General features: G+C 42.6%; 1 protein-coding gene across 1 annotated transcript in view; it reads right to left on the minus strand.

Annotated features, from left to right (window-relative positions):
- Positions 1 to 3277: 3277 nt before the first annotated feature.
- Positions 3278 to 16856, minus strand: part of gfod1 (glucose-fructose oxidoreductase domain containing 1) — a 30868-nt gene continuing 17289 nt past the window's right edge. The window contains exons 2-3 of the mRNA XM_062379899.1: positions 8205 to 8398; positions 3278 to 7989 (exon numbers count right to left, since the gene is read on the minus strand). Coding sequence (XP_062235883.1) covers positions 7249 to 7989; positions 8205 to 8398 — 935 coding nt within the window. The 3' untranslated portion in view covers positions 3278 to 7248. The remainder of the gene's footprint in view (positions 7990 to 8204; positions 8399 to 16856) is intronic.

Raw genomic sequence — 16856 nt, forward strand, 5'->3', positions numbered from 1 at the left:
AAACATCATCCCTGAAGTAAGGTAGGTAAAGATGGGGGGCCTTCGTGTCTTGAGGCTGTTTTGCTGCCTATCTAGCATGATTTCAGGATCCCTGTCTACCAGTTGAAGCACAGGAGAAATAGGGAGGTGCAGGAGGACAGTGCTAAACCCATATACGTTAATGTAAAGCTGTTACTAAAAAGCCACCTCTGGATTGAAGCCTTTGGACTTATCTGTGTCCACAGGGTTCACGTTCCTTTTCTGACCACTATAAAAGGATGTCAAATTCTAATTCATTTTTTTTTTTTAGGGTTTTAGACGTCAAGTCCAGAAGGAAGATTCTTTAATATGAAAAGCACCAAAACATGTGACCACCTGTTTACAACACCACCACAACCAAAAATAGACCAAATATAACTCTCCTTAAAGAGAGGAAAATATTAAATTTTCATGATATAAGTTTTCTTTGCATGTCAAATTTGTTTCCCTGTTTGAACAGTAGGTGGCCGCAGTTTTGGAAAGGTCAGTGGTTCGATCCCTGGCTCCTCCAGTTAATATGCCAAAGGGTTCTTGGAGAAGATACTGAATCCCAAAGTGCCCCTGAAACAACATTTTGAATGGATACACTGTGTTACTGGGCTGTGAAACATATAATAAACACTTAAAATCTGGGAAAAGTGACACTTCCTGGTGGAGATCGACGTCACTCAGCCTTTATCTGTGTGTGTGTGTATGTGTGTGTGTGTGTGTGTGTGTGTGTGTTTCATTTTCTCCTATATATTATATTATATTATATTTTCAAAAATGTAACGCTCCAAACCAAACCTCCAGTTAATAGAATTCTTCTCTACGGATGCTGAAATCTGTAAACTTATGGGTAATGAAATTATTCAAGCCAAACTGCTGTGGTCCAAAACTGGTAGCGAACTGATTGATGCAATGCAATGGAGAGTTAAACTGTACTTTGCAGCATTTTCAGCTACCAGCAGGGGGCAGCAAAAGTCCTCAGTTTGCTCTACAACTTTGGTGGACATGAAGGACTTCGCATAATTTTACAATAATACTTTTATAACCGGAAATAAAAAGTGTGAGCAATAGCAGGTGTATGTTTCTCATATTATTAATAAATTATCTTTATAATTATAGATTAAATCACACACACACAGAGACTGAAACACTCAAATCCTTTAGTTGAGATGTAAATTCTGCAAAAGATGCAACACAAACAAAAAAATGAGAGTTGTAATGGATATGTATGTATGTTTATTCTTAAGAAACTGCAGCATTAGACAAGTTCTGAAGCAGTAAACCATGTTGTTGCACACTTGTACACACACACACACACACACACAGACCCTGATTCACATACATTCAGTCACTGGGAGATGAGACCCTCTGGGACAGGAGTCACAAAGTCAATCAGAAAAAGGAGTTGGAATGGAGGGTTCATTGAATGGATGTGCACCCTCCCACTGTACAGCACGCCGGAAACTTTAGGACTGGGGGGGTGGGCTTCTATTTCTGTAACACCCACCGCCTTCCTTAAAAATGGCAAATCATCCTGAACGGATAGAAAATATATATTATTCCTACAGTTAAGAACATTCTCTAGGTTAAGACCAATTAATATGCCTTTTAGAGCTCAACTTACAGTATGTACAGAGGTCCATGCATCCACTATACACACATATTGGATATAGTCACATTACAGCATACATTTTTTCTTTGAACAAGCAGAGGTTTCAGGAAGGGCAAGAGTCAGCATTCACAAACCAGCTAAAAAAATGAACTCACATCTGCCTGTTATTAGTTTTTATTAAAAAAGAGGAGAGCAGAGGAAACAGGGGAGGAGAGGATAGATTAAAAGATGCAATTTGGTGGGGGTCCACTGAATGAGATTTGCCTCCAGGCTTCTACCTGACTCCCAAGAGAGAGAAAGAATGAGGCAAAGAGCCTGAAGGCCTGAAATCAAGAGTCACAATGGGAAATGACAAATCAAGGAAACACAACAACTGCAAATCCCCCCCCCCCCCCCAACCCCTACTCACTGTGAGCAGTCAGTAGGAGAAAGAGGGGGAGAGAGATGGAGGGAGGGTGTGAAAGAAAATGTGTGGGGAGGGCTAATGTGTTACTGTGTGAGGGAGAAAAAAAACGAAACCACGACAGGTCCTATAGCTTTGGCAGCATGGCTTGCGGTTGCTAAGTAACGGTCTCCGAGGGCAGAGGAAGCGACTCTTTGAGGTCGCTCGTCTCCGAAAATGAACAATCCCCCCCCCCGAGCCCACCTCTGCCCTCCTCCTCTCCCTCAGCGAGCGAAGGCCTGAGCGTTTGTGAACGGTGGCAAGAGACAGAGATTCGTAACTGGGACTGCAGCAAAGATGGAACTTTTTTCCGACACAGGCCACAAGCAGTGAGCTGAAATGGAAACTAAACAGTTCTTGGCAACATAAATCCAAAACGTAAAGAAATAAATTCCTCTTTCCCGGGCCTGTAATTCAGTGGTGACACATCAGGACATCAATCCAACATCATTTGAAACATCATTGAGCGTTTAAAAGAATATCCAGCGATTCAACATTTACAAAGAAAACATGAGAAAATATCAAAAACAAATATTTGATGTTGCTGGTCTTTTGAAATGCATCAGATCCTCATAAACGGTACAGTAACAGCTCGATAAGATTCCTCTCATGAAATATTCAGTGCTTCAGATTGGCCCTCATCTGTTATTAGCGCGCTGCCCTTTGCACGTCCATAAGCGTGAATCTGTGTAGATGGTTCATTCATAAGCAGCAAATGCTTGTAAGGGTTCACAATGTGTGGTGTGGGAATAATGCTCTCCTGCATCTCTATTATCATCAGCATCGCAATGACTCCAGGATCCATTAGATTATTGTAACGTTCTTCAGGTTGCATATTTTTGCTGACCACCTGCACTGACTGAAGTGAAAAGCTTGGTGTTAATGAAACAGTGACCGCAGAAGGCAGCTGGTGGAGGACGAGTCTGCTGGGCTGTTCAACTGTTCAATGGAGGAGGATGGGCTTGTGGATAAACCTCCAGTTACCACAAACTGAGAGTAAATCCAAGTTGATTTCGTTGGTGATATTAGTGACTGCAGGTTTTTTACTTCTTCTTACCCATGGGACTCTAAATAAAGTTAATTTAATGTCAGCACGAGAGAGGAGCTGCAAAATAATGCTTCTTTTGTGTGTGGAATCTCACACACATGTGCTGGAAGCTGGGAAAAACAGGTGGCAGGTACTTAAAACAAACTATAATTAACCCTCTATTGCATAGTGTTGGAAAAAAATACCTTTATTTCAATTTTACTGAAAAGCGGCAATATGGAATCAATGTTGATAAAGAAATGAAATTGTTTTTGCACAGGAAAATCATGTCACGTGTGTCATATTACATTGTATGCAATGTCCATATCACCAAACAGTCCAAATAACAATTGGAACTAATAAAGAAATATTGGGTACTGCATTTGACTAAACATAACCTGGATTTACCAAGTTCAAAAAGAAAAGAAAACATCTGGTACTTTTCAGTATTATGGTTATTTCCATCATTTGGGCATTGTTGCAGAACAGCAACACTTTTGAATTAATCTATTTCCATTAATTAAGCACCTTCAGGGAATAAAAGCCCAAACTAAAATGTACTTGTTTAAGTACAAATCCACGCAATAAAGGGTTAACTTTCAATTTGTTGAGTGTAACCCTATAACTAACAATGGTATGATCTTTCCCCAGTGTAAGAAGACTATTTATTTATAGTAAAACCAGCTTCTGAAAGAGATTTGGTTCAACTGCCTGTCTAACGTCTGATTGAATATTTTGTTGTCTCTAGTTAAAGGAAATCATTCACCTCCAAATCAGACAGCACAGGCCAAACATCCAAGGAGCACAGAACCATAAAGCAGAAAGTAATAAAGTGTTTACAGGTTTCATGGGGCAGAGAAAACATATGATGCCTGAATATTAGAGCCATAATGTTAAATAATTTATTCTGTATATTTCCTACACAGCCTGACTATCCAGTGTCTGCTTAGTCACGCCTGACCGAGGCTGCAAGTTAAATCATGACATAGTTGTTTACCTCCTCACTCCGAAGCCTCCATCCTGATTAAGACAGAATAGTCATGAAAATAATAATAATAAGAAGAAAGATGAAGTAAACCCTGAAATTCCTCTAGATATTTGTTTTTAGTAAGTCTAAATCAGGCATACATATATTTTGAGCCTTGTTATCGGACAAAGGGGGAAAGTCTATATGCAGATTTGATAAGGTGCTCGGTGCACAAGGGTCAATAAAATAACTTGAGCAATCTTAAAGAGAGATAGCTTATCAGTGTTGGACTCAGAGCTTTTTCCAACAGACCGGTTATCGACGCTGTTTTCTTCTTTTCTCCCTGAATCATCGGCCTACACTAGTGTTGTGTGTGGCCAACCCCACCACAGCATGAACTGTAATGTGCCCTCACCTCATGTGACACATCGGATCAAACCACAAAGAATAAAATGGGTCAAACGCTGCTGTTAGATCCTCTGACCTCCAAACAGCTACAACCACAGACTTTTCTTATCACAGAGAGGGCACTGGAGGACAGTGTGGTGAGGCTGGATTACGACTGGGATGATTATGGACACGTCACTGGTCTGAAATTCAAACAAGCTTCTTGTGTTTTGAAGAGGATTTTGGTAAATAATTCATAAATGGGGGAAACTAAGAAGCCTCAGTCTGCTAAATACACAACAGCAAAAAAAAAAGAATAAATATCTTAACACTGATTGAATACAGCTTCCAGTTCCTTGGTTTTTACAAAATAAAATACATACAGTACTTGTTTTATTTCTTAAGACACACACATATTGTTTCATAATATTTTCACATGTTCATTTTCAGTAGTCGTTACATAGATAGTATTTCAGCACAGCTTAAAGAGCTTGAAGCCGCACATAGGGACAGAGATGCATAAACAAAAAATCAATCTTTTGGCTTTTGTAGGTCAGTGTTATTCGTTCGCCTGTATGGAGTGAGACCAAACCTCAAGCCAAATGTAATTTACAAATACTTTCTTACAGCTAACAGAATGAGATGTTGGATTTTCAGCAACTGATGAATGATCCCACCATTCATTTCACACAATATCCTGATACCTGCTACAATACATTTTGTTCTAAACTTTGCTTTGCCTCTGAGTGGTAGAAGGATAAATGTGGTATTGGTCCTTGTATATCTACTTATTGTCAAAAAAGCCCATGAAAAGACAAATAAACAACAACAAATTGATCCTTTACTCTTGATGGAGGCAGAACCGGATCTGTTTCATCTGTGCCATAGAGCTACAATATTTGAGTCAATCCTATGTGATACCTCTTTAACACCATAATTAGCGGGAATAAGTCTTTTGTTAATTTAAATGTGGGTAAACCCGCTACAAAAAGGCCTGGCTTTTTTTTTTTTTCATGTGCAACGTCAAGCACCATAACTGTTGTGACAAATTCTCCCATTCACCTGGGTGTTACCTTTCCATCACTTTCACACAGAGCTGATAAAAAACTGTGTGTACTGCAGAGTCATGTGACCTATGACTCAGAGCTGATGCATTCCCACCGCCGACAAAACCCAGATGTGTGTGGGTGTCAGTGGGGTTTCTGAGCTGAACACCGACCTTAAACTGCAAGTGTCTGTATTAGACAACTTAATACTGGAAATGAGGCTCTTAAGTTAAAGATCATAATACAATTTCTCAAATAATGTTAAAATGCTACTTTAGGCTGAGGGTAACTGCATAGTCAAGGGATAACCTCCGGTTGGTTTCTCTAGCAACGCCTTTCACATAGCATTAGTCATTTGACCCATTGTTATTTAAAAAATACTGATTAGTGCAGCTCTAGGGATCATCTAAAAACCAACAGGCTTATAGAGTGAAGTCAGAAAGTACTGAGAAACTGAGTAACTTGCTTTTTCATGGGATCTTCTGACATTGTCTTAACATTTAAACTCTCCACGATCTAACCCTGCGGACACTGCACACTGACAAGTTTGCGTGTCACTGTGCATGTTGAAGAGGCCTAATAAGCCTGTCATATAATGACATTAGCTTCCAGCAGCAGTGACCCACTGTATTGCAATATGCAGATACCCCCCCCCCCCCACATAGCTGGGGGGGGGGGGGGGGGGGGGGTATCGACTCGCAACTTAGTATTGACTCGCAACTTAGTGCAAGACCTTATCATTACCCACACTTAAGACTCAGTACAGACTATTATGATCCAACAGGTCTCACAGATGTTAGTGTATTTGATGGCTATGCTTTAAGACGACAGCGAAAGCATGGTATAAACCTTTGGCCACCCATACAGGACTCGCAAACTGATGCACAGGCTACTGTAACTGCATAAAGCGTCCTGGCCCTTGACTCCAGGCAGGAAGATAAAAGTATGTCTGCTGCCGACTTCAGCCTGAACATATTGCATACGTGAACCAGAAGGTCAACCCCTCTGACATCCCACCAGCCAAACCATTGATTTTTTTTCCTCCTGTTTCACACATATTGTGGAAGCACACAGGGCAGACAGAGACCGAAGCTATCAAGCACACAGTTGTTGTTTTGTTTTTTTAAACATTCACTTGGTAAAACTAGCAAGTTTTTCAGATTTATAGCAACAATAAAGCAGTAAAGTTTCAACAGAGCGGAATGTCGTTCTTCCTCGGCTGTCCTCATTCGGACCCACAGTGAAAGGTGTTGACTTCCAGACACATACACACGGAGGAGGGGCAGAGACGAGAGGTGCAATACCCTCACGGTCAAGCGGAACACAGAAGGTTTAGTTCCACTCCCACATCTGCCTCCGCTGTGGGACTGTATCTCGTCTTTCTGTTGCATGGATCAGCTTGATTTACAGGTGCATCCCCCCCCCCCTCTTAAAGGGCACAAGTTGTCCGTCAAAAGGAACAGGAAAGACTTCCTCATAAATAAGGTTTAATTGCTAATCACATTGCTTTTTCCTCTCCTGCAGAGGCAAGGTGACAGGAAGCCATAACTCTCTGTGTAATAGTGGTGTAACCTCTGGGTCTGTAACAGCAACAATACAGACATGACAGTCTTAAAAAAAAAAAAAAAAATACTCCGCGAGCTGTATGAAAAAGGTTCCAACAATATCAAGGCCCTTCTAGCACCACCTCCAGTTTCTAAGATAACACAGTATAACACAGGCGGTCAGCCACCTTTACTACATTAGCACATCAGCTAGATGCTAACAGTAGAGAGACATCCTGCTCCGCCGCATTGCTTCGCTGATTAAATATGCGGGGCTGACCTCTGGTTCTTCCGTCATCACCTCAATGTTCTGCCACTCTCCAGTCTGGTTGGATTTCTTGATGGTGTCCACCACACAAAGGGCATACAGGCAGTCCTCAAAGGTGGCAGCCATTGTCAGAGGCCTCCCATCCCACGTCCGCCGGTCGTCCTGGTCGTGAAAGGCCTGCCGCACGGCCTGGATCATGCGGATCGTCCCGGTGAGATATGGTGAGGGAATATCACTGAAGGCCTTCTCCGGCAAAGAAGCCTTCTCAAGAGGCGTGGTGTCTTTGAGCAGCAGCTCGGGGCCACTACCGCTCCCTTCGCCCACGCTGTTCTTCTGTCCGTACAGGTCGGTCCCTGTGACCGTTAACCGCCCGACTGTACCCACGACGATTACCTCCTGACGGAATTCTCCGGGCACGTTGAAGTTGAGCGTGACTGTACAGCAGGCGCCTCCCTCCAGCACCATCTGGAATGTGCAGAAGTCATCGCTGGTGATCTGACGGATGCCCTGGATGTGGTCCGTCTGCTTGACAAAGGTTTTTAGGAAGCCGTGGACTTTGGCCGCGCGCTGGCCTGTCAGAAATGTAAGCAGGTCGATGATGTAGCTGCCCACTGAGTGCAGGCCACCACCTCCCATCAGATCATCGCAGCTCCAGTTGTATTTCTTCCCCAGGAGACTACCACTGTGGACCTTTAGGGTGAAGAGAAGATATTGTGAGACGTTATTTAGCTAGTATAGAAGGTATTTTTGTAATAGAAACACAGCAGTTTGGGTCATTTCTGGTCCTGTTTTAACTCAACCTAACCTCTAAATAATGTAATATAATATTGTCGTCATTATAAATTGCAAGAAATCAATTGAAAAGTCCTCAATCTAAAAACGAGAATTGGTAATTTATGTCTCACCTGGGCCTCACAGACCAGAAGCTCCCCAATGTACCCTTCTTCCAAGAGTTCCTTCAACCGGACGAAGGCTGGCAAGAAACGCAGAACATTTCCCATGATGCTCAATAACTTGGGGTAGTACTGGGCAGCTGACATCATTCTGAAGGCATCCAGAGGCGTGGCGGTCCTGTCGCAGATGACGTTCTTTCCAATACCTTGGAAAAGAGAGGAGAGAAAATGGGTAATGAGCCACGTTTTTTGGCTCATTTGCAAAAGAATTTCATTGTTTTAACAGTAGTTTCCCTTCATGCTGGCAATGTTAAGATGGAGGGCCAACGTGCATGAGAGGAAGAGGGAGAAGGAGAAGTAATGTGCTCACATTACACACACAGACATAATATCCTCTGGAGCCTGAAAACATCCCCTGAAGAAACAATGCTGCACTTCAAAATGTGGCAACTCCCATAATAGCTGAGTCAAGAATCCCTAAACTTTTTGAACTCTTGCCAACAAGTCATGGACACTTAATGACAAAGGATTCACAACATATGTTCACTGTATACAAAGCATTGTCCACAGTAAGGCTGAGAGGGAAGATGCTCTTCTAAAACTGCAAATGTTCAGTTTGTAGAATTTAGTGGTGAAGTGTCACATTCCAAGCATGAAAGAGAACCAGTGGTAACCATTGGATGTAAAAAAAAACTCAAAAGTAGTTTACATTGTCCGGCTTGGATGACTATAAAAAACATGGCGGAGAGGACCTTTAATATAAAGGGCTATTTCTAGGATAATGAAAACTATTCATACAATTTAGGTAATCACACATGAGTGAAAACATCACTAGGATTATTTCATAATCAAAATCACATTACACATTGAACCTTTAAAAGTAATGTGAGGTCATAAGGACTCTTTATTGATTAATGTTTGTTTTTTTACTCTTCATTAAAGAGTATGGACGTTCAGTCTTAGGAGCAGAACTGACTGATGTTACGTTCGGATTTGGTGTTCTTTCACTCAACACACTGTCCTAGGAGTGAAATAGCTATGGTTGTGCTTAGATTTGCTCTGCTTGTTCTCAAACTATGCGCTTGAACTCAAGATTTCCTGCGCTACAGCTTCACGCTGCTTCACTAAATGTCTTCTTCAGCTTTTGTCTTTCGCACTTGGATACATTTTTTGTTCTGTCATTCCCCGAGAAATAGAGAGCCAGGTGTAGGGTTGACAAAGGTTGTGTCAGCTTTACTTTCAACGGGAAGCCCGTAAAAAAACAGAGCTGTGGAGGGTGAAGCAGAAGCAGCGTGAGTGCGAGAAGAGCTGAAGCTGGAGCGATGGATTCTGAGTGCAAGTGCACAGTTTGAGCACAAGCAGGGGCTGTTTGAGGGTCAGCACAGGGTTCTGAGTGAAAGCATCACAAAATTTGAATTTGAAATCAATAAGGTCTGCTCTACAACAGAAAGACCAGTGAGGATGGGAAAAAATACAAATTGATGTTGCTGCTTCTCCGCTGAAGTTACATACTAATATAACACGTAAAAAATACAGACACATAAAACAATAACCACAATAAATGTCTTGAGAAAACCTGAATCCCTGAGTGCAGCTTTAATAAGGGCAGGCGTGCAAGCTGTGTGGTGTGTGTGTGGTGTAAGACTGCACAGCTCAGAGAGCTTTAGACAGGCTTCACTGGTATTACCACAGGCCTGATGAAAGGCTGATAAAAAGACGAGCGCAGAAGGCGCAGGGGAGATTGGGAAGGGAAGGAGAGGAAACGCATGAAGACGCTGTACAAAACCTAATTAAATTCACTTCTCGCACATCAAAAGGGCCACTGATGTCGGCAGCACCCAAACACAACAGAGAGAAGAGGCTGGACTGAAGAGATATGTCTCACGATTCAAGACATACAATAGTCGGTGAACAACAAGCAAAACAGATCATTAACTCAATTTTAACTTGACTTTTCACTGTTACAGGAACATGGTTTGTTCTTTTAAATTAGTGATTGTTGTCATTACTGTTGAATCTGTTGATGAAAAGTCATTCCGGCTCTAGATTGTGAGAATATACAGAGACGTTTCCATTGCATGTCTTCCAGAGGCCAAGGTGACCTCTTCATCTCACTTCAAATTCAATTCACTATGACATGAAACAGAAGAAAAGCAGCAAATCCTCGCAGTATAGAATATCTCTGAAACTATTGATCTTATCGGCTTCACACTTGACATGTCTATTGTTATGGGTGCAGTCTCGAATTTGGTGCGATTTGGACATGTGATACGTTCACTATTAAAAAACTTGGAATAAACAGCCGACCAGCACTCCGTTGCAGCGGCAACTGGGACTCATCAATGATGGGATGTTGACGAGAACAGCAACGACAACTGATTCTCAAGTTCGCTATTCTGCATACTGACTCCAGCTTTATCCAACTTTGAATAAACAGGTGAGCAGCTCTTTGTGCAGCAGCATCTAGCTGATGTGCTAATGCTGTAAAGATGTCTGACCGCCTGTGTTATCCTGTGTTATCTTACAAACTGGAGGAGGTGCTAAAGGGGCCTTGATATTGATCCTACCTTTTTCATACAGCTCCCGGAGTAGTTTATTTTTTTGAGACAGTCATATCAGTATTGTTGCTGTTACAGACCCAGAGGTTACACGACTAGCCCTACATGGGAGAGAGTGAGCCTTCTTTGATGATGTCATGAGATGAACCAACCTGTTAACGCACAGGTACTAATAGTGTCACTCTTTGTCAAAGACCACAGACGGCAGTATTTATAACCCCCAGAAATGCCATAAGTCCACACAGACACAACTAGAGATCTCACAAGTTGCTCAGACGGATTCAAGAGAGAGATTCCGATTTTTTTTCCAACTCTTTCTCAATAGTGCACATGTAAAGAGTTACTGTAAATAGTCATCCTTTCCATACTGGCCATGAAGCAATTCCTTTGTTGTGCAAATACACTGCAGGAAATAAGGGACTTGACTGGACACCAGCACCCACTGGTACTTTCCCAACGTGTGGGCTTGTGATGCTTACAGGGAAAATCCGATCCCATCCATGAAATGACATTTTTTCCAAAGGTCAGTTTTCTTGCACATGCCTACTGTGTCACGTGCACTGTTTTTACGCAATCTCGAGGCTCCAACAGCTCAGTATCTTTTAATCAAATCACAACCTGAAACGATCGCATAGTGCCAAACACTCAGCTTTTAGTTGAGCACTGCGACTACTAAGCAACCAATTTCCCCCACTGCACCACCTTAACTCTACCAAATCAACTACTTCTAACCGTCATCCAGAAGCTCCTCATAGATGCCCCAACTCCGTGCTTCATCACCTCCTCATCGTCACCGCCGTCTCTTTAGGCCCCAGGGGGAAGTCGCCTTTATATCAGAATCTCTTTCATTCATAGAACTTCTTCCATGGTGTTCTACTTCCTGTTGGGGTCTTAGCATTATGTCTAAGTCAGTCCTGATTGAAATAACATTGATTTGAGAGAATTGCTTAAATTGATAATAATCTGCATTATTATTTTGGCAGTATTGTGTGTAAGCAGCCAGGGGTCTGTCAGATATTATATGTGCACATGCATTGTAGGGGCATCCCTCTACAAACACATTCCTGGAGCCCCCAGAGTGTGAAAAGCAGCATGCGGCCTCTCCTCCAGTCCTTTTGGTGGAGGGACTGTTTTGGAAGTGAAAGTTACCATGCTAATCTGCCATTAGCGCCAATCGGCCAGGCCAGCGAAATAATCCCTCTGACCCAGTTCTGAGGAGTGCCGTGGGAGCCCCCACCCACAACCCCACCACTGCAGACACACAAAATCAAGCAACAAGAGTGCACCCCTGAACCCCTATCTTTTTGGCAGCAACACACACAAACAGAAACTGGGAAGATGCATAGCCCTGAGTAAACAGCCTTGTGGGTAAATGCTGAATGCTCTTGAGTGACTTTTTGGGCATTTGTGTTGAGCTCAGTGTCTGAACAATAGCTTGGCCAAAATCCCTGAAGGCGGATTTCACTCTCTTTCAGCTTTTCTCTTCATGCCAAAAACCATACAAGTCTCTTTGCTAAGTTCCTAGATCGGAAATGATTTAAATGCACCACACTAAAGGCAGATATATCTCGTATGAACTTGTGATTCTATATGCAGTGTCCTTTCTGCTCATGCCTGCACTGATGTGTCAACTCAAGCTTAGCACGACCTTTTCAGACAAAGACAGCTCTTCCTCAGGTGAGCGATGACCTTTCGCTCCTCGTGCACAAAGCTCTGAGGGGTCGAGTTATGCTTACACGGGGTCAGAGTGCTGAGTCATCATTAGCTACTCAGCCAAAGCCAAGCCCAGAGGGTGACAGGATGTATTGTGTGTGTCCATGTGTCTGGTAGATTATGGATGTACCTGAGAACAAGGTAAAATCACAACAGCTCCTGCAGTAAGTCGAGGGAGAAAATGGCCTTGCACCAGAGTGTAGAATACAACAAAGAGGAGATGTAGAGAATGAGATGTACAGAATATGACAGTGAGCAATAGTCTGTCAATTTAAGAGTCTGATTTTAACACAATTATGACAATACTCTGAACAGCATAAATTTGCATAGAAAATCTCCAATTATAGCATAGCCCATCATATTTAGACCAGTGTTAGACCAGACACCAGGGACCCAGGGAGAGGGAAATAGCTACAGTGATAGTCTGGGTGAAGTGGAGCTCAGCTCACGCAGTGGGCCCAGTGGGAGAGCAGTAATGGAGCAGAAAAAAACTCCAGCACTGCAGCTCAGTCCCTCAACATTAATAATTCATGTCCAGGACATATCTAACCAAGAGACTCCAGAGACAGATCAGCCGAGAGAACCTGCAGCATACTGCAACAGCATAAACACGAAAATGCAGGTTACAATGGGGAAATAATGGGAATGGCACCATGAATTTGAAATATTGATATTATGGGAGTCAAAAACCGCCAATTTGAATTTGAATATTCTGCTTCAAAGTAAAGAAATCCTTCACTCAACAGCACTGAATTGTAGAAGCCTGCTTCCCTCCAGGTGTCATTCAGTATGACATCCAGTCCAAACACTAACGCAGACACACACACACACACACAAACACACAAACTGAAATCACAACCTGTCGACTCAAAAACTTGAGGTGTAAAGCACTTCAAGCAAATGCAAGTCCAGGTGCTTAAAATTGTTACAAATGTTATCATTACCCAAGCCTTTTGTTTTTAGATCGAGAAGTAGACCCACACAAGAACCAAGGTCCAAATCTCATAAAAGGGGCAATAATGTATTTCAGATGAAAAATTTAATATAGATATTGAAAGATTATCATCAGAATGTTAAGAAACACTCACACACACACCGACACACACACACATACTATCTTGCTAAGACGGCAGCAGGAAGAACAGGTTCAACTTCTGTCCGGAGAAACTCATTTACAAAGAACAGAGACAGTGAGACCCACGCAGAGACAAAGAGACAAAGCAGCTGAATCATTCCAAGCGATTGGCCAGCTCTCTCCATCCCAGTGCTGCTCTCGGCTCGCTGCCGCGCTCATCATCTGCGCCTCTCTGCATGGTGCCAGTGTATCCTTCTGGATAAGATCCTAATATCCACAGCAACACACACAAACACAGGGCATTGGGAGGAACAGGACAAGGCTCGGTGTGTGTTTGTGTGCAGCAGAGGGGAAACAATCAGTGAGGTTTAATGCATTCACACCTCCAGCGGTAATGGTGAGGAAGGAAAGCAGCACGTAGTGACTGTGCCGGTTGTTCAAGATGTGTCCTTAGTGAGGGCGGGGCTGGTAGATTTGTACCTGACAGCAAAGCTAAGTCAGCTATTGTGTAATTACTCTTTGTTTACTGTTGTGGATTTTTTATGGTGGGATGGCAACGTGCCATGGCAACTGTGATACATTTCACTTGACTTCATCCATAGATAGAGGAAATAACATAAGCCCTGGCCAAATAGAACCAAAATCTAAATTTCAGGGACACATCTCCCCCCCTCTGCACACACATCCATATGTTTACTTGCTGAGATTATGTGAAATCCTTCATTAATGTCCATTGCCAGTTGCAACAGCTGGAAGTCCCCACGGAGGAAAACCAGGTGGATTAAGAAGGATGCTGACTGCTTCATGGATACAGCCAAGACAATAGGCCCTCCGCTTGAGGATGCCAGAAATAGAAAAGATTGGGAAACCAGGCAGAGTGATAGCCATCTGCCAAGCTGCACCGTGCACAAGCTCCTGCAGGGCGGAGGGCAGGAGGAGGAGACAGGGCGGAGAAGCTTTTAAGATTCCTACACACTGATGAACAATGAATAATTGCACCTTTAGAATCATGTTGCCATTATGATGATCATTAATGATTCGCTGTATCAATTAGTTTAATGTTACACTTACTCACTAAAACCATATTTTGTGTTATTTAACTGACTGGAAGAGGCGTATAGCCACAAAGTGGTATTTCTAGCTTTTCCTGATTTACCTGATTTGCTTGTGTTTCATCAGGTCACTGAACCACTGTAGACAAATGTAAAACTGTACCATATCTGTGCATGAAGTATCATACAGCCTCACAGTGTTAGGGACATCCCACTATATGCAAATTAAGTGCTAAACCGTTTGACGCAATTTAACAAGTGTGTCGTATCTGTGTGTGGCAGTGTTGTGACAAGACAAAGGCAAGTGAGCGGACCTGAAAAATTATAATGATCCATCACTGAAGCACTAAAGTAATTAGCTTTGTCTGTGAAGCCTATGGAGACTGTGGAAGAGCTAGTAACACACACACACACACAAACACGCACAGTAAGGTGTAATCTACAATAAATAAATACCTCTTTTACACCAAAAAACAAGTATATGCTGTTTTTTTAACCATGGGTAAACCTGCTACAAAAAGACGATGACTCCTTTCCCATTGTCAATGGAGGACTTTTCGATGTCACAAAAACCAAAGCGCTCTCTCACCTCGTTGTCTTGCCAAACTTGCACTTTCACCTGGTTGTCATGCTCTCATCACTGCCAGACAAAGGCAGAGCCGGACAGGGGGCCAAAGAGAGACCACTACTTACAGGATGGGACTCCTTTGTGTAGTCTCTAGTAGAGCCTCAAGTGATTTTTTTTTCCAAATCCAATTGACGTTGTAGTGTACATATTAATTACAGTAGATAACATGGGTTTCAACAAGCTACAATGATGCTATTCGTGCACTGGTGGAAGAGAGTAGATCCTCAGAGACGGGCTAGTCTCGTCTTTCTGCTGGGTATCCCAAATTGAATTTGGCTTCAAGCAATTACAAAGCAGTGTGGAGAGGAGACACGGACAACCACAGATTTCCAACGGTGCACAGCTCTCTCGCCGCATGTAAATCAGAGAAAACAAGCTTCCTGCTGACTCATTGTGTGACAGGAGTGTGCTCCCCTGTCTGAAATTAGCATGTAAATAGGCACCTTGATAACAGTGATGTATGGGTGCAGTAATGTTTGCTTTTCTCGGGCAGCTGATGCAAAAGCAGAGGCTGTTACGCAGGAACACACACAGTCATTGTGTAAGAGTGGAGTTATGAAGGGGACAGTTAGTTCGGTCAGACACCGATCGAAAGACAAGCTGGTGACAGTCCAGAGGCCGTGAGCGGGGTATCAATAATTTACTCACATCTGTTTTTAGACCAACTGCCTGTGACATAAATCGGAACTGACGCCTTCAAATGAAATATTCAGTAAAATAAGTATTGGAAGAGAGTGATTTTCTAATCACGAGATACTGATTGTTTCAAACCATGATCAACAGTATCTCAGGCAAGGTTAGGTAAGGTAAGCTATCGACTGTCTCATAGAAATGAGAAATGATTCAGCTGTAATTAGCCTAATTCATGTAAATTCTGTGAGAACACTATCATTAATAGAGAGATTAGTAGAGAATATCATATAGTAACCATTCACAACCATTAACACCTAAGAGTCTCCATTTAATCGGCACGTCTTTGGGCTGAGAGAACTCACACAGTAAGGCCCTGATTGGCTGCTGGATGGAAGCGTGAACCTTCTTGCCGTGAGGGGTTAGGCTATATGTGAAAAATGATAGCTGTTACCAAAATAAAGGTACAGGAACTTAACTAAATCCTAACAAATTTCTACAGTTTTTCTTCAACAGCAACTCTGTGAACTCATAAATTTGTGTTTATCCTTTGAACTAAACCACACATTTTAAAGAACTAATCTACCTAAGAGCTACATAGAGACAAAGGAAGGCTTTTGCTAATTGTGTTGCCTCCTGTTCAGAAATATAATTTTTGATCCAAATCAGTCTTCGGTGTCTGGCAACACAAATCGACCAGCTGGACTACATCTAACACACTGATAAGACTGATAAATCAGCAGCAGGGTGCTTTTTGGGGTGTGTATTGTCTGTATCAGAGCTTGGAGCTGCTCCATTAGTGCACAGCAGAAGTATGAATGATGACGAGCATTAGTCTCTCTCAGCCGGCTTTGCCCTTCAGCTAATGCCCTCGAGTTGCAGGGAGTTTAGCATTCCTAAATGTGTTTAAGTGCTGCCATTAACCCTTGAAACAGAATGGCTCGCTGGCCACTATCGATGAACAGTAACCAAAGGAGTGGCTTCTGGCCACGAGGTTCCTAATGCATG

The sequence above is a fragment of the Platichthys flesus genome, chromosome 21 (assembly GCF_949316205.1).
Source record: "Platichthys flesus chromosome 21, fPlaFle2.1, whole genome shotgun sequence".
Classification (NCBI taxonomy): domain Eukaryota; kingdom Metazoa; phylum Chordata; class Actinopteri; order Pleuronectiformes; family Pleuronectidae; genus Platichthys; species Platichthys flesus.